Below are 18,196 nucleotides of genomic sequence, written 5' to 3'. Positions count from 1 at the left end.
CTCCTCCTAAATGCTCTCCATAAATTCTGCGTTTCTTGATCACTCTCCCCCTTCAGTAGCGTATTTTGTTATTTCTGCAACACTCACCTCTCCCACTTGTCTTTACTTTATCCTCCCAGTCTCCTTTGTTCTCCTGCTTTTCTTTCAGCTCTCGACTCCTCTCACTCTCTCTCCTTTTTACTTCTACCTTCTTTTTCTTTCTCCCTACATCGCCCAGTTTTGCTGTGTTAATTTTTGAATATGTTAATTTCTTCCTGCATTCACCTCACTCATGCTCCTGCTTATAGTCACCAGTTGGTATTTGTGAAATCAGATGTGGTTAGGTAGAGAACACACATGAGGCTGAGGGCAGATGCTCGATGATAGTCAATCAGAGAGAAATACTATCAATGCTGTTCTTTGAGAATTCTTTTTGACTAAAAATATCATAGGACCTATGACAAAAATACGGTCTTAGAAAAATAAAGCAAAATTTGCATCTCTAGTACCTGTTTATACCCACAGTAAGACAGATCACCAAAAGGCCAATCCGAAACTGCAATCAATGCAGAGTGATCTACCCTTCATTCAGTCGGCCCAATAAGTAGCACATGGGCAAAATGCAAAGAACTTGCATTAAGAAAACCCTTCAAGGTATGAGGGGTATAATTTAGGTTAGCTCATGGATTCATTTTGCTCTTTGAAAATGGTAGTTGTTGTTAAGAGGAAACAAATTATTAATAACACTATTTTTGATAAAAACCTGTTTGCGTTCTGGATTACAAGATGACAGAAATTTACAAACAGAGAATTTTTACACTGCAGCCAAGAGTTAGCACCAAGACATTGATATGATTCTAAGTGGACATGTTGAGCAATTTTCATAAGTCAAGAAAGTCCTATCATTGATGAGTGGAACTCAATCAAAACATCTGGCAGAGGGAGATGGTCCAATGCCAACCACAGTTGTCACAGGACCTAACACCACTGGCAACTAGATGTTCCTGCTCTTGGGCAGTTGTCCTTCAAAAATAATCGAGATGGAGTAGGAAAGCAGAAGTTACTTCCATAATGTAGGCCCGACTTATGGAAAAACCTCAAGACACAAGGTGAACTTCAGCACCTTTTGGATGCATACCAAGAATTGATCCATACCAAAGGCTACAGTGAATGCACAACAATCTGCAGCATGTGCTTAACATTCAATAACAATATATTCAGTCTTTTCAGTATATTCAAGAAAGACAGCACAAGAACTCACATGGTCATCTTCCTCTTCAATGTCATCCCTTATACCCCTGCAAAAACAAAGGGAAAAACCAACTCCCTACAAGTGTTCAACAGACCCAGCACGAATGCAGCAAAGCATGAAATGATCACAGTGTGAAAACACCCAGAAGTTCCTAGTTTCTTGAAAATCTTTACACATTTTGCTCCTGTTTTAAAGTCAGGGAAATACAAATACCAAAATGATTCTTCTGTTAAGCAGATTTTCCAATAACATGGACATTTCTGTGCAGTATCTTTCTTAAGGGACAAATCAATTTTAATTACATAAAAAAGTAACAGTATTTTTACCAAGTAATTCTAGCAGACTACATTTTATTTGATTAGTGCAATGCCATGTTACATAAATAATTCATAACATACCTGAATAGCATTTATTGCTGTGAATGTTAGATGCAGATCAAAGGAATAATCTTGGATTATAAATTTGCACTTTACTTGCAAAAAAATCCAACTATGAAGTGCTGCTCATCTAAATGGTTGAGTCAGCCACACTTCTTAGCAGCTTCAATGTTACTTCTTTTAAGTGAACACATTTAAACAGATGTGTTTTCTACCTTGTCAAACGATGTGGCATTGTCATATATCTGAAGAGATTAAATCAATATTCTCAACTACCCTTGCTGCGTAATTAAAAACCATCACAAGTATTAAAGAAAAGTTCATGGGAATATCAGGTACAATGTATAGTGTGTGCTAATATCAATGCACTGATCTTAGTGCTTTTTTGCTACCCTTTTTCAATATGCCTTAGCCTTCTGACTTCAGCCCAAGATAGAGGAATGGGAAGCTTTTCTTTGTCTACCCTATTTAAGCCTGTCAGAATCTTGCACACCTCTTTCAAATCACCCCTCAATATCCTTTGCTCGAAGGAGAACAGCCCCAGCTTATTCCTCGTCCTTGGAACCATTCTGGTAAATCTCTTCTGCACCCTCTTAAGGACCTCACATCCTTCCTAAAGCGTGGAGACCAGAACTGGATGCAATAGTCTCGTTATGGTATAACCAGAGTTTTATAAAGGCTCAACATGAACTTCCTTGTTTTTAATACTCAAAACCTCATATGCTTTGCTGAACAGTCTTTCAATATGTCTTGCTACCTTCAAAGATCAATGCACATGAAGCCTCAGGTCCCCCCTGTCCCAGCACATTCTTAGAAACTGTTCCATTATACTTAGAAATCATAGAAACCCTTCAGTGCAGAAAGAGGCCATTTGGCCCATCGAGCCTGCACCGACCACAATCCCACCCAGGCCCTACCCCATATCCCTACACATTTACCCGCTAATCCTTCTAACCTACACATCTCAGGACACTAAGGGGCAATTGTAGCATGGCCAATGAACCTAACCTGCACATCTTTGGACCGTGGGAGGAAACCGGAGCACCCGGAGGAAATCCACGCATAAACCCACCAAATGCATAACCTCCCTTCTCTGAAGTAAATTCTATCTGCAAATTCTGCTGGCCAACTGTGACCTTTTTGCAGTCAATTGGTACCATCCTCACTGTTGGCCACATCTCCAAGTTTGTATAGAATCATAGAAACCCTACAGTGCAGAAAGAGGCCATTCGGCCCATCGAGTCTGCACCGACCACAATCCCACCCAGGCCCTATCCCCATATCGCTACATATTTTACCCACTAATCCCTCTAACCTACGCATCTCAGGACACGAAGGGGCAAATTTAGCATGGCCAATCAACCTCACCCGCACATCTTTGGACTGTATCATCGATAATTTTGAAATTTTACTGTATTCAATATACAAGTCAATTATATATATTAAAAAAGCAGTGGTCTTAGCACTGATGCTTGGGGTACACCGCTATCTACCATTCTCCAGTTTAAAAAACAACCATTTATTATGACTCTTTTTTTCTGTACCTAAGCCAACGGGATGCAACATTTCAGTTGAGCCTGAATTAGTGTTTTATGCAAGTTTAATATAACTTCCTTGTTCTTGTAGTCTATACCTCTCTTAATAAATCATTTAAAATAAAGTTCTCTCCAAACTTCATTTCCAAATCAGAGCGGGAATTCAATTACAGTGGAACTGAACCCCGAGTGCCAAATTTAGCACAGCTTTGTTCTCTGTGCTGATGCTGACGAGGTACTGAGTCAAGACAGGTTCAGCCTAGTTCATTGCAGAAACCTTGCGTCTGACAGATGTATGGACATGTCTGCCTGATTAGCCTGGTCCTACTCAGGCCTGGCTTGAACACTCCTTTCTCCAATCAATCAATCATACTATTCTTGTTAGATGGGATTCACTCTGAATTATTTATGCACCCACATCTCTCAAATTTATGATATTAAAATGCCCCCTCCCTCAGCAATGAAACAATGCAGCTAAATGGGCAAGGTGGTAAGCAACCCAATCCTGCAAAACACGTGTTTTAAAACTCTTGTGAAAACATTTAAATCCTATTTAGTGTATTCTGTGCTAAATCCCACACCGGACAAAATTTTCTCACAATTACACCCTTAACAGCTTTTCTCTAAGTTCCTGTCAGTGTGTCGATAGTGAAACCAAACATTCTTTGTTTAGCCATGATCTTATTGCATGGCGGAGCAGGCTCGTGGGGCCAAATGGCCTATTCCTGCTCCGAGTTCTTATGTTTAAATGTCTCAGGAAGTTTTATTTCCTTTTTCTGACATTCTACAGTATTCCTTCGGGCATATTATAGATGAAAAGGCTTACAGATCCATTATGGCCATGAAGGAGGCCATTCTGCCTATCGAGTCCACACCAGCTCTCTGTAGAGCAACTCTGCCTGTCTCATTCTGCTCAAGTGCTGATCCAATTTCCTTTTGAAATCATTCATTGTCTCCAAATCCACCATCTTCAGCAAAGGGTTCCAGGTCTTTACCACTTGCGGAGCTCAAAAGGGCTTCCTCAAATCCCACCTATGTCTCTTGGCCAAAATCTAAATCTGTGTCCTCTGCGTCCCCTAGTCCTTGTAAAATCATATCATGGGAACAACATTTCTTTGTCTACCTTCTCTAAACCTTGTCTATATAAAGCAAATGTACCTCGATCAATGTTCCCCTCAATCTCCTTTACTCTATGGTGAACAAGTCCAGCTTCTGCAATCCAATGCTAAAGCCCCTCATCACCTGACCATTGGGATAAATCTGCTAAACACATATCATATCCTTTCTAAAGTGTGGTGACCAGTACTGGATGCAATACCCCAGTTATGGCATAGCCAGAATGTGTCATCATACCTGTTTCTTTGTGAAGTGTAAGATTCCACATGATTTACCAATTATTCTCTCAACATGTTCTACCACCTTCAGACACCTAGGCACATAAATTCCTCTGCTTCTGTTCCTCTACACTCTTTAGAATTGTGCTGTTAAATTTATATTGCCCCTCTCTCTTTCTGCAAAAGTGGATCACCTCACACTTTTCTAAATTAAATTCTCATGTTTCATTCAGCTTTTATGTCCTGTTGCAGTCAGTAGGAATTGTCACAATTTGCCATGGCTCCAAATGTTCAGACAGATCGTGACAATTTACTCTGTATTCTAATGTGTGCAAGTCATATATATCAAGACAGAGTGGACTGAGCATTCACCATTGGGGAGCATCATGGGGAGGCGATGGCCTAGTGATATTATCGCTAGATTATTAATCCAGAAACTCAGCTAAGGTTCTGGGGACCTGGGTTTGAATTCCATCACAGCAGATGGTGGAATTTGAATTCAATAAAAAAAAATCTGGAATTAAGAATCTACTGATGACCATGAAACCATTGTCGATTGTCAGAAAAACCCATTTGGTTCACTAATGTCCTTTAGGGGAGGAAATCTGCCGTTCTTACTTGGTCACAGCAATGTGGTTGACTCTGAACTGCCCCCTGAAATGGCCTAGCAAGCCACTCAGTTGTATCAATCGGGTCAACCAATAGCACATGGACTCAAGATGGCAGCTCACCATCACCTTCTCAAGGTCAACTAGGGATGGGCAATAAATGCTGGCCAGCCAGCGACGCCATGTCCCACAAATGAATTTTAAAAATCATAGTCTACATTCCTCCAGTCTAGAAAAACATGCATTTATTTTGAGCTGTTTTCAGCCTTAAGCCATTTTAAAAATCCAAGCTGACACTGATCCTCCATATACCATGAGCCACAATGTTAACCAACATCATTTGTCTATATTCATGGATTGCCACCAACCCTATGACTTGGAGCTAACCCTTTTCCCTTTGGGGCAGCATGAGCACAAGGAACATGTGACAAACCTATAATATCACCTTGTATTAGCCACCAGTCTGCACATCCTACTTGCAGCCTATATAAAGGTGCTCTATAAAACAAGAACGGTACTGAAAGCATTTCCCACTTTACAGAGTAAAATAGATTCACAAGTTTTCATTAGTATTTTTGCAAAGCCTTACCAAGATCCTCAAATCAAGTTCTCCTCCTGCTTTGGCCTCTTGGGTGAGGCCTGAAGCAGAGTATATTGTACTGACTCCATTGGGGTAGTAAGATGTGTCAGCAGACCCCGCTCACTGAATCTACTAAATTCTCACCAATTAACTCAGTTGCATTCTCAAAGATGATCTAGCACCTATACCTCCCTACTGACTGCTACCTGTACCTTTCCTCAGGTTTCTCGATCCTCAGTGGAAGGATACCTTACATTATTTGACATTACATTGCATAAAATGCTTTGAAACTTCGATGTCAAAAAATTGGAACTATTTGCTTCTTTTTTTGGATTTTTGAGAAAACAATTCAAAATTTCAAAAGGCAAATCACAGGCACCTCTCATTCCTCCAATCACCTTTTCTAAGATGCAGCAAAAGATTCCCTTCGCCTCTATTGTTTTCTGTTCCAAAAACTGAGACATTTTATGAAGTTTTTTGTTTGATTATCCAGATATCAATTGTGTGGCCATTTAATGGGATGAGACTGGGCTGAAAGAGAGTTGGTAATTTTATTTTGCTTTCGCCAATAAGAAAGCTAAGGCATATTCATTTGGACTGATAAGTGAATCAGAATGCACAGCTTACTTAACAATGTAATTACAAATGAGCTTGTGAGAAACTAAAGGGTAGAAATGGTTCTTACTTTGCATTTTTCTTCTCAAACTCCTTTTCATCAAGTCTTCTTATATCTTTTGCTGCCTGGTCCTAGAAAAAAAAAGAGTTTGTGAACACAATGAAAATCAAAATATCCTGACAGTGAACAGTTCTGGCAAATGACATGAATTATCGGCTGCATGTCCATGAATTTTATTCCGCTTGAACAAACCTGGCTGATTCCTGCTGTAAATTCTGCTGTACCCAATTATTCTGATCAAATACCTCACCCACACCCAGTGGTGTCAACCTCCTTAGGTAGCTAGAGTGCCACGGATGCGGGTTGCTGCTTGCTACCAGGTGGATGTGCTTCATGTGACATTAACAGCTACTGAACCATGGTAACAGCAATTTCCACATCTCCACATGTTTGCACTTTTCACTGGAGGATAATGGTGAGGTTGGATGTGGTGTTCCACTTGAGATCACCGAACTTTGCAAAGAGAAGGTGAACACAATATGACCTGCAAGGCTGTTGTTACTTTGGCCATCCAGAAAATTTTCTACAACAAAACAGAAAATGCTGGAAAATCTGAACTTTCTATCCATTCGCTCAAGTCCTATTTTATTTCTAACCTTTTCATTCTTTATCCCTGCTTCAAGCCACTAGGTTGAAACAAATGGGCAACTTTGCTAACATCTGAAGATCAGAAACATGTTCACAAACATATCAGAGGAGGACCAGCAATGGGAACTGTTATGAACTATCATTAGAAGATGAGATGTTGCGGATCGGAAGGTTCAGTGTCCTTTACAGCAAGCAGCATGGAGGAATGACATATCCCATTAACCCCAGGAAAACTTGAACAACCCTTTTCCTTGAGTGGAGAGAGCATCAAGACAGGCTCAAAAGATGTGTATTGTCTCCAGACAAGACAGCCAGAGCAGAAACTGAGAGCCAAGTTCTGCACACACGAGGACGGCCTCAACCGGGATATTGGGTTCATGTCACACTATTTGTAACCCCCACAGCTTGCCTGGACCTGCAGAGTTTCACTGGCTGTCTTGTCTGGAGACAATACACATCTTTTTAGCCTGTCTTGATGCTCTCTCCACTCACGTTGTCTATATCTTAAAGACTTGATTAGCTGTAAGTATTCGCATTCCAACCATTATTCATGTAAATTGAGTCCGTGTCTTTATATGCCCTGTTTGTGAACAGAATTCCCACTCACCTGAAGAAGGGGCTTGGAGCTCCGAAAGCTTGTGTGGCTTTTGCTACCAAATAAACCTGTTGGACTTTAACCTGGTGTTGTTAAACTTCTTACTGTGTTTAGTTAAGAGGTCTGGACTTTGGCCAATGTTTTACATTCAGCACTCAGGAGTGTATTTGGTGACCAGGTGGGGATAAACCTGTGTACAGCACATATTGTACGAGGTTCAGCTGGAGTGGAAAAAATCTGGACAAATGCATTATTTCTGTGTCTGAAGCCGGAGTTGCGCAAATTAATCTTGGTAGGAGCAGGTCTGAACTTATAGAATCCCTACGGTGCAGAAGGAGGCCATTCGGCCCATTGAGTCTGCTCCGACCACAATCCCACCAAGGCCCTATTCCCATAACCCCACATATTTACCCCTGCTAATCCCCCATGATACTAGGGGCAATTTAGCATAGCCAATCAACCTGACCTGCACATCTTTGGCCTGTGGGAGGAAACAGGAGCACCTGGAGGAAACCCACACAGAGAATGTGCAAACTCCACACAGACAGTGACCCGAGGCTGGAATTGAACCTGGGTCCCTGGCGCTGTGAGGCAGCAGTGCTAACCACTGTGCCACCATGCCGCTCACAGCGCTGCTGTGAGCAGGATCCAGCACTGTCCACAACTTTGTGGACTTGATTGGCTAGCCAGGATACCCTTTTGGAGAAGTAAGTTACCATTCTGGCTATGGTGCCAGGACAGCTTTGGGGGAGATCATGTGCCTTTTTGGAGAAGCAAGATGTCCTTCATGAGGGGTCGGGTACCCTTTGGGATTACTAAAATTAGATATGAATGTCCATTAAAAAGTGCATAAACTCATTGGAGCTATCAAAAATAACTATCGGAAGGAGCTGTAAATGTATTTAAAACTCTTGCCCTTTAACTCTTTGAAAAAAATTGCAGTGTTAAAAAAATTATTGCTTGCTATTTCACTCAGTCTTCGATATAAGCTTGGGGCAACCATTCCTGGATTAGTGCATGAGTGCTGCATGACTGAACTGAGGGGGTGGTGATGCTGTTTTATGTTTTTCTGTTTCATTTTCAAAACAAACTTTGATAGTGCCAGTGCGGTGCTGTCCCAGCATCCTCTACACTTGCTCTGGGGTCACCCAGCCCACAATCCACGCAATAAAAATCTGACATCAAGTCAGACATTTTTAGACATCAGGTTCATGGAGCCAAAAATTCTCCTGACTCTGTGCACCCAACACAAGGCCTATGTTCTCTCTTGCCAATCCTTCATGTGCAAATACCAATGTTGAAATCAACGGAATACTAAACCAGAAGGTGCAACAGCAAATAGGAGTTTGCGGGATGAGTTTTGTGCTGGATGGTGAGTTAGTGCCTAAAGTGTATTGTGAATACATTGTGAAAGACTGCCACCTTGAGACAAAAAAACGGAAAACACGAACATCACCTCCACTTCGGCCATGTATGCATCCAATGGATCCTCCTCACTGTCTTCAGAGTCATCAGCCTTAGAAGCAAACTGTTGCCTGGTCGGAGAATTTTCTGCAGGGATGTAAGGCAAATCGACATTTGCTGAACTGTCATCTTCATCGTCATCTTCAAAGTACCTAGAAAATGCAATTCTATTGTGAAGATTTTTGTGTAGTTGGAAGTAGCAGCAGTGACAGTTTAAATAGAATGCTCTTCCATCCAAGGTGTTTTTTTTTTATAAACACAGCAATATAGTCAGATAAGAAAAAGATTTTTTTAAAACACTGTCAGTTGATATGCATTCACATTAGATCGGGGAAGAGGACACACCTTATATCTCAAGATGAGGCATTCTGTTTATATTTGAAAAATAGGTTTTGTTTTGCAGAATTTAATTTGAAAAGGGTATAATCTTACTCATAACTGAGCACAATATAGATAGTGTACTCATGCAAAGGATTTGACCAGCTGTTTCTTCTGAAGAGTAGAATTTAGTAAAGTTTTCAATTAAAACACAAGTCTTTGAAACTAAGTCAGTTTTCCTGATAAAATTCTAAGCTCTTCTAAATCAGAGTGAAATATAAAGGAAATAATTCAATTCCCAAAACACTCACATAGCAGTGAATCGTTATGTTACGCAGGAGAATACTTAATTACAAGAGCACAGGTGACCCTAAAAGGAACTAACACTAATGCAGCCCAATGCTTTCCCATACATGAAATGCATTGCAATCATCTCTTACTTCAAGGACTACTATAAAAGACTGCTCCTCCCCGTTGCAAGGTTATCAAGGAGAAATGCAATAGTGTCCACTATTATCCCATCCAAGAGTAACTAGCTTCGCAGGACTCGGCTGCTCCACACAATCAGACAGTGCATTTATCCAATAAACCAATCAGAATAAGGCAAATTTATTTTAGCTTCCCTAAAGAGTGGGACTTTTAAAGAAGATATTGTATTTGTTTGTCAGAAATAATGGTGGAATCCTCTGCCCTCTCTCGTGGCGTGTTGGGAGGCAGGAGGACAGCAAGAGAGCAGCTCATCACCTTACTGCCTCCACCTTGATTGAGCCCAGGGTGGAAAGGTCTGTAGTTGGCCTGTCCACACTGCTGTCAATTTATGCTTTCAACATAGAAACTAGAAGCAGGAGGAGGCCATTCAGCCCTTCGAGCCTGCTCTGCCATTCATTTTGATCATGGCTGGTCATCGAATTCAATATCCTGATTCCCCCTTCCACCATATCCCTTGATCCCTTTAACCCCTGGAGTAATATCGAATTTCTTCTTTAAATCAGACAATGTTTCAGCCTCAATTATTTTCTGTGGTAGTGAATTCCACACATTCACCACCCTCTGGTGAAGAAATTTCTCCTCACCTCAGTTCTAAAAGGTTTACCCCATATCCTCAAACTATGACCCCTATCTCTGGACTCCCCCACCATCGGGAACATTCTTTCTGAATCTACCCTATCTAATCTTGTTAGAATTTTATAAGTTTCTCTGAGATCCCCTCTCACTCTTCTAAACTCTGGTGAATATAATCCTAACCAACTTAGTCTCTCCTCAGATGACATACCTGCCATCCCAGGAATCAGCCTGGTAAACCTTTGCTGTCTCTGTAACAAGGACATCCTCCCTCACTCAGTTAAGAACACCAAAACGGCACACAATACTCCAGGTGTGGCCTCACCAACATCATACACAATTGCAGCAAAGCATCTATATTCCGATACTCAAATCCTCTCGCTATGAAGGCCAACATACCATTTGCCTTCTTTACTGCCTGCTGTATCTGCACGCTTACTGAAACACAAGGACACCAAGGTCTCGCTGAGTATCCACCTCTTTCAATTTACATCCATTCAAGTAATAATCTGTCTTCCTATTATTGCTACCAAAGTGGATAACTTTACATTTATCCACACTATACTGCATCTGCCATGCAGATGCCCACTCACTCAGCCTGTTCAAATGACGCTGAAGCATCTCTGCATCCACCTCACAGCTCATCCTCCCATCCAACTTTGTATTATCTGCAAATTTGGAAATAATACACTTAGTTTCCTATTCCAAACCATTAATATATAATGGTCATAGTACAGATCCCTGCAGAACCACACTAGTCACTGACTGCCAATCAGAAAAATATCCATTTATGCCAACTCTTTGCTTCCTATCTGCTAACCAGCTTTCTATCCATCTCAAGGCATTACCTGCAATCCATGTGTTTTAACTTTATATAGTAGTCTGTTATGCGAGATCTTGTTGAAAGACTTCTGAGAGTCTAAACAAACCACATCTACTGGTTCCCCTTGGCCAACTCTACCAGTTATATTCTCAAAGAATTCCAATAGCTTCATTAAGCATGATTCCCCCTTTGTAAATCCATGACAACTTTGTCTGATTACACCACTGCTTTCCAAATGCTGAGCTATGAAATCCTTGATAATAGACTCGAGCAACTTCCCCAGTATGACGTTCACTACCGCCCTTTTTGAATAGCAGGCTTACATTAGCAAGCCTCCAATCTGCAGGAATCAGGTCAGAGTCCAAAGAGTCAATGGATTTACTATTTCCAGGGCCACTTCATTAAGTATTTTGCTATGAAGATTATCAGGACCTGGAGATTTATCCACTTCAATTTCCCCAAAACCGTTTCTCTACTAATGCTGATTTCCTTCAGTTCCTCACTAAAACTTGTTTCTCTCAGAACTTCTGGTACATTATTCATGTCTTCCTTTGTGAAGACAGAAGCAAAGTACAAATTTAGTTCCTTGGCCATTTCTTTGTTCCCCGTGAAGAATTCTCCTGCTTCTGACTGCAAGGGGCCTACATTCGTTTTTGTCAATCTTTCCAAACGTTCCCTGCTCTCCCTCTATAGTAAGAACACCTTTCCTCAGATAAGGAGGCACCAAAACTGCACACAATATTCCAGATGGCCGGTGGCTCTGACATCCATCATCATGTGGAGATGCCGGCGTTGGACTGGGGTGGGCACCGTAAGAAGTCTCACAACACCAGGTTAAAGTCCAACAGGTTTATTTGGTAGCATGAGCTTTTGGAGCACTGCTCCTTCATCAGGTGAGTGGGAGTTGGGTTCACAAACACAGCATATATAGACACAAGCTCAATTACAAGATAATGGATGAAATGCGAGTCTTAACAGGTTATCAAGTCTTTACAGCTACAGACAATGCGAGATTAAACCTCTCTCCACTCGCATTGTCTGTACCTGTAAAGTCTTGATTACCTGTTAAGACTTGCATTCCATCCACTATCTTGTAATTGAGTTTGTGTCTATATATGCTGTGCTTGTGAACCCAACTCCCACTCACCTGATGAAGGAGCAGTGCTCCGAAAGTTCGTGATACCAAATAAACCTGTTGGACTTTAACCTGGTGTTGTGAAACTTCTTACTGGTCCATCATTATGAAGTGCTTCGAAAGGCTAGTCATGGCATGGATCAATTCCAGCTTCCTGGACTACCTGGATCCACTGCAGTTTGCCTATCGCTGCATCAGGTCCACAGCAGACCCTGGCCCTGCACTCAACCCTGGAACACCTAGATAACAAGGACACCTATGTCAGACTCCTATTCATTGACTACAGTTCAGCCTTCAACACCATTATTCCCACAAAACTCATCTCCAAACTCCGTGGCCTGGACCTCAGCACCTCCCTCTGCAAATGGATCCTGAACTTCCTAACTTGCAGACCACAATCAGTAAGGATAGGCAACAACATCTCATCCACAATCATCCTCAACACCGGTGCCCCACAAGGCTGTGTTCTCGGCCCCCTACTATACTCCTTATACACCTTTGACTGTGTGGCCAAATTCCCCATCAATTCGATTTTCAAGTTTGCTGACGACACCACCATAGTGGGTCAGATCTCAAACAATGATGAGACAGAGAACAGGAATGAGATAGAAAATCTGGTGGACTGGTGTGGCAAGAATAATCTCTCCCTCAATGTCAACAAAACAAAGGAGATTGTCATCAACTTCAGGAAGCGTAAAGAGAACATGCCCCTGTCTACATCAACAGGGACAAAGTAGAAAGGGTCGAGAGTTTCAAGTTTTTAGGTGTCCAGATCACCAACAACCTGTCCCGGTCCCCCCCTTGCCGACACTATAGTTAAGAAAGCCCACCAAAGCCTCTACTTTCTCAGAAGACTAAGGAAATTTGGCATGTCATCTACGACTCTCACCAACTTTTACAGATGCACAGAAAGCATTCTTTCTGATTTTATCACAGCTTGGTATGGCTCCTGCTCTGCCCAGGAACACGAGGAACTACAAAAGGTCGTGAATGTAGCCCAATCCATTACGCAAACCAGCCTTCCATCCATTGACTCTGTCTACACTTCCCGCTGCCTCAGCAAAGCAGCCAGCATAATTAAGGACCCCACGCACCCTGGACATTCTCTCTTCCACCTTCTTCCGTCGGGAAAAAGATACAAAAGTTTGAGGTCACGTACTAACCGACTCAAGAACAGCTTCTTCCCTGCTACAGTCAGACTTTTGAATCGACTTACCTTGCATTAAGTTGATCTTTCTCTACACCCTAGCTATGACTGTAACAATACATTCTGCACTCTCTCATTTCCTTCTCCATGAATGGTATGCTTTGTCTGTATAAAGCGCAAGAAACAATATTTTTCACTGTATGTTAATACATGTGACAATAATAAATCAAATCAAAAGATGTGGCCTCACCAAGGCCCTGTATAACTGCAGCAAGACACCCCTGCTCCTGTACTCGAATCCTCTCACTATGAAGGTCAACATGTTATTTGCCTTCTTTACCAGCCATTCGTCAGTCCTGCCATCTGAGGAATCAGTCCAGTAAACCTTCGCTGCACTCACTCTTCAGCAAGAATATCCATCAGATAAGGAGACCAAAACTGCACACAATATTCCAGGCGTGGTCCCACCAAGGCCCTGTATAATTGCAGCAAGACCTCCCTGCTCCTGTACTTGAATCCTCTCGCAATGAAGGCCAACATACCACTTGCTTTCTTTACCATCTGCTGCACCTCCATGCTTACCTTCAATGACTGGTGTACAAGGACACCCACGTATCGTTTCCCCGCTCTTCATTTATAGCCATTCAGATAATGACAAATCATTAAATGTAACAATGCAAGTTAACAGAGTTATAAAGATGCAAATAAAGAACTGAACAGAATTGAACAGCAGGGAAGTTACACTAGAAACCCATATAAATCTTGATTAGATTCCACTTACCATATCCCATGCAATACCTCATCCAGTCACATCATTCAAACAATCCCACAAAGTTTATTATTTATTAGTCACAAGTAAGGCTTACATTAACACTGCAATGAAGTTACTGTGAAATTCCCCTAGTCGCCACACTCCGGCGTCTGTTTGGGTCGGGTAGTGACCCAAACCAGGAATCAAACCCAGATCCCTGGCGCTGTGAAGCAGCAGTGCTAATCACTGTGCTACCATGCCACCCATAAATCTTAAATCTATCTAAAATTCTCCAAAAGACAATGCAGGACCCTCTTGAACTGATTAACATGATCCCTTTAATTTATTTAAACTTCCTGTTGACCTCCCTTCATCTGAGTGTGAGCCCATGCTTCCAAATTACAGCATTTGCTTTATGATTGGACCTCTATAATTACCTCTGGGATCATAAATTGCAATGTAAATCTCATCCACTTTCTGAGTTCAATGCTTAATCTGCTGTGTCAGTTCAATTTCTCTTCTTTGTGTCCTTTTCAAAATTCAGGATATCCGCACTACAATAAAGTGACTAACCGCACACATTCTTCCAGCTGGGACTGGACCAGTGTTCTAAGTGTTCACTGTTGCCCCCTTGCAGGAAGGCGAGCTAAAGCTGAAAGGGCCCAGGCAGGCGGGCGAGTGAGTGAGTGGGTGGGTGGGTGGGTGGGTGGGTGGGTGGGTGGGTGGGTGGGTGACAACGAGAAGCTTAAGACATTCACGCACACACCCTGCCTTCCTCCTCGTCCCTCTCCAAAAATCTATCCACAAAGCAGGCCAGGAAAGGAGAAAAACCAAGGTTGAAAGACACCCTGCTACTGACCCACACTGCCTATGAATTTTGGTGGCACACACTCAGCTGTTGAGTGTGTGCCACCAGAGGTGAATGCAAGGTTAGTGTCATTTAGATCCAATGCCTTAGCTCAACCCTGATCGCCTGGCAACCAGGACATGGAGGCTACTCAAGCTCCGTTTCATAAGCAAAAAGACAAAGAAGGTTTTATTGGTTAACTCCGCTGCATGGCACTTTTTAATGGTCATTTTTTTATTAATTTATTGCTTTCACATTAAGAAATTTATATTTAATGTTCTGCCAAACCTATTCTTGCCAAAGTTTGCTCATCAGCCCCTTGAGCGAGAAAAGAATTGAAACATGGTTCCGCCCCCCCCCCGCCCCACCCAACTTGAAAAAGATGGACAAGCCTTGTAGACTTTTACCATTCGCTTTATATTCCCACTGTTTATTCCCCTTGTATCAGTTCACATTAAACATCATTTGCTGTCAGTCTCAATCCCCAATGTATCCAAATCACTCTGGAATTGGTTTATTCCCTATTGTGTCTTTCAAGGATGCTTCCATTTCATATCAGCAAAATGCACCAAGCATACAATTCCTGTGGTATTAGAAATAGATAAACATTTTCAGTTTATAAAAGTATTTGAAGACATGGGTGCAGGATTCTCGCTCGCCTTTTGATTCATTCTCAAGTATCAATGATAAGGCCAGCAGTGATCAATAAAATCAGACAATACAGAAACTTTATATTTAACATAAAGACTATTTAAATTAATTTGAAACTATCTGCAATTAGTTTAAAGTTAAACTGTAACCAATTCATGCATCAAAATCATCAGCTGTTGTGACCCACTCAATTTCAATCTGTAAGAAACATTTTGCTTGCAACAACCCACAACAGAGGAAAGAAGAAACTGCACGAAAGTCAATGAGGCTGGGCTTCAATTGGAAGTTTCAAAACAAAGAAGTAAGATTCTTGGAAGATGAAGGTATTAAAGAGTTCAGAACCAATGTGGGTAAAAGGAGTGAAGATACAAATCAGCCATGATTTAATTGAATGGAACAGGTTCAAGGGCCTGAATAGCCTCCTCCTGTACACAAAGATGGTGAGGTTATTCTCTTTATATTTTTCCCTGATTAACGAACAGCTAATTCTACAATACTCACGCATTTTCTTCATCGAAGTTTGGGCGTTTAGAGCCCACTTTATAGAAACAAGGTGTTTGGGCAGGCTGTGTTTTTCCATAGCCTCCCGGAGGGCCCAGCGGACCGAATACAGAGTGCGATGTCTTCGGGAGCTTTGGCTCTTCCTTCTTCCCAGGTGTAATGGCAAAGCCACCAAAACCAAATCCCCTCTTCGCTCCACCGCCTCCTTTATTCCAGTTCATTCTTTAGCTGTATAAACATAAACCAGGTGTTACTGGTGCTCTCTAAATCACTTTCATCCTGAAACTTCATTTTACAAACAATGACAGACAGGAAAAGATCCTCCAGTCCTTCGCAATGAGAAAGTCTTTTGAATTAAAAAGGGAAATGAAAAAGAAAATGCCAGCCCAAAAACATAAACTACACTAAAAGGATCAGGGGTTATATCAGCAGAACAGTCAGCAAGGGTTACATAGTTCAGACAGGACAGCTAGCAGTCAAATTAATATTTACCTAAAATATATTGCGAGTGAAACATTTTATGAAGTTATTAACGGTGCTTGGAGGATCAATAGGCTAATATATTAAACTTTCTTGGCTAGCAGCAATATGGATTTCAGTGGTTTGCTCTGATTCTCAGTTCAGTTGAGGTGAGAAATGAGAGGGCTCTGCCTCCTAGTTATCCCACCGGATGGGGTTGCTGCCCATGCCCACTTATTGGTAAGTGGCTGATTTCTGCTCTCGATGAAGGTTTGGGTGAGGGAATGCGCCAATGTTCCCTTTAAGCTGCAAAGCAAACCAGAAATTCCCACGCAGGAATTTCCGATGAACATAAATCAGTCATTACCCCAGGAGTGTGGCTGGGCTAAGAAATTTAAAGGGCCGCATGCACTTAAATGAATAGGCCACGCACAACAAATAAAATCAGAGGAAACAATGGACTGTTTATATATAAATGATTTGGAAGATAATGTATCTGGTTTGATTAGTAAGTTTGCGGATGACACAAAGATTGGTGGATTTGCGGATAACGATGAGGACCATCAGAGGATAAGCAGGATATCGATCAGTTGGAGACTTGGGCAGAGAGATGGTAGATGGAATTTATTCCGGACAAATGTGAGGTAATGCATTTTGGAAGGTCTAATAAAGATAGGAAATATACAGTAATGGCAGAACCCTTAAGAGTATTGATAGGCAGAGGGATCTGGGTGTACAGGTACACAGGTCACTGAAAGTGGCAAGGCAGGTGGAGAAGGTAGTCAAGAAGGCATACGGCATGCTTGCCTTCATCGGCTGGGGCATTGAGTTTAAAAATTGGCAAGTCATGTTGCAGCTTTATAGAACCTTAGTTAAGCTGCACTTGGAATATAGTGTTCAATTCTGGTCGCCACACTACCTGAAGGATGTGGAGGCTTTGGAAAGGGTACAGAAAAGATTTACCAGGATGTTGCCTGGTATGGAGGACATTAGCTATGAGGAGAGGTTGAAGAAACTTGGTTTGTTCTCACTGGAGGTTGAGGGGGCGACCTGATAGAAGTCTACAAGATTATGAGGGGCATGGATAGAGTGGATAGTCAGAAGCTTTTTCCCCCAGAGTAGAAGAGTCAGTTACTAAGGGGCATTGGTTTAAGATGCGAGGGGCAAGGTTTAAAGGAGACGTACGAGGCTAGTTTTTGTATGCAGAGGGTGGTAGGTGCCTGGAACTCGCTGCCAGGGGAGGTAGTGGAAGCAGATACGATAGTGAGTTTTAAGAGGCATCTGGACAAATACATGAAAAGGATGGAAATAGAGGGATATGGTCCCCGGAAGGCTAGGGGGTTTTAGTTCAGTTGGGCAGCATGGTCGGTGCAGGCTTGGTGGGCCAAAGGGCCTGTCCCTGTGCTGTAATTTTCTTTGTTCTTACTTTGTTCACCCAAATAAGGGACTAAGAATGGGCTCCAAGTTGTTCGGTACCTTCACAAGGACATAGGTAAGCAAATAATAGCATGTGA

The 18,196-nt window shown here is 41.9% G+C and overlaps 1 protein-coding gene across 2 annotated transcripts in view; it reads right to left on the bottom strand.

The window, feature by feature from the left end:
- Positions 1 to 18,196, bottom strand: part of ddx42 (DEAD (Asp-Glu-Ala-Asp) box helicase 42) — a 78,242-nt gene that overhangs the window by 45,538 nt on the left and 14,508 nt on the right. Inside the window, exons 2-5 of one of the 2 annotated variants that reach the window (XM_078223707.1) lie at positions 16,224 to 16,451; positions 8,981 to 9,140; positions 6,351 to 6,412; positions 1,241 to 1,277 (exon numbers count right to left, since the gene is read on the bottom strand). In XM_078223707.1, the coding sequence (XP_078079833.1) occupies positions 1,241 to 1,277; positions 6,351 to 6,412; positions 8,981 to 9,140; positions 16,224 to 16,444 (480 nt within the window). In that variant the 5' untranslated portion in view covers positions 16,445 to 16,451. The remainder of the gene's footprint in view (positions 1 to 1,240; positions 1,278 to 6,350; positions 6,413 to 8,980; positions 9,141 to 16,223; positions 16,452 to 18,196) is intronic. The other variant, XM_078223708.1, reaches the window with a different exon arrangement.

This window comes from Mustelus asterias, chromosome 11 (assembly GCF_964213995.1).
Source record: "Mustelus asterias chromosome 11, sMusAst1.hap1.1, whole genome shotgun sequence".
Classification (NCBI taxonomy): Eukaryota; Metazoa; Chordata; class Chondrichthyes; order Carcharhiniformes; family Triakidae; genus Mustelus; species Mustelus asterias.
This window is presented reverse-complemented; position numbering and strand designations above follow the sequence as displayed.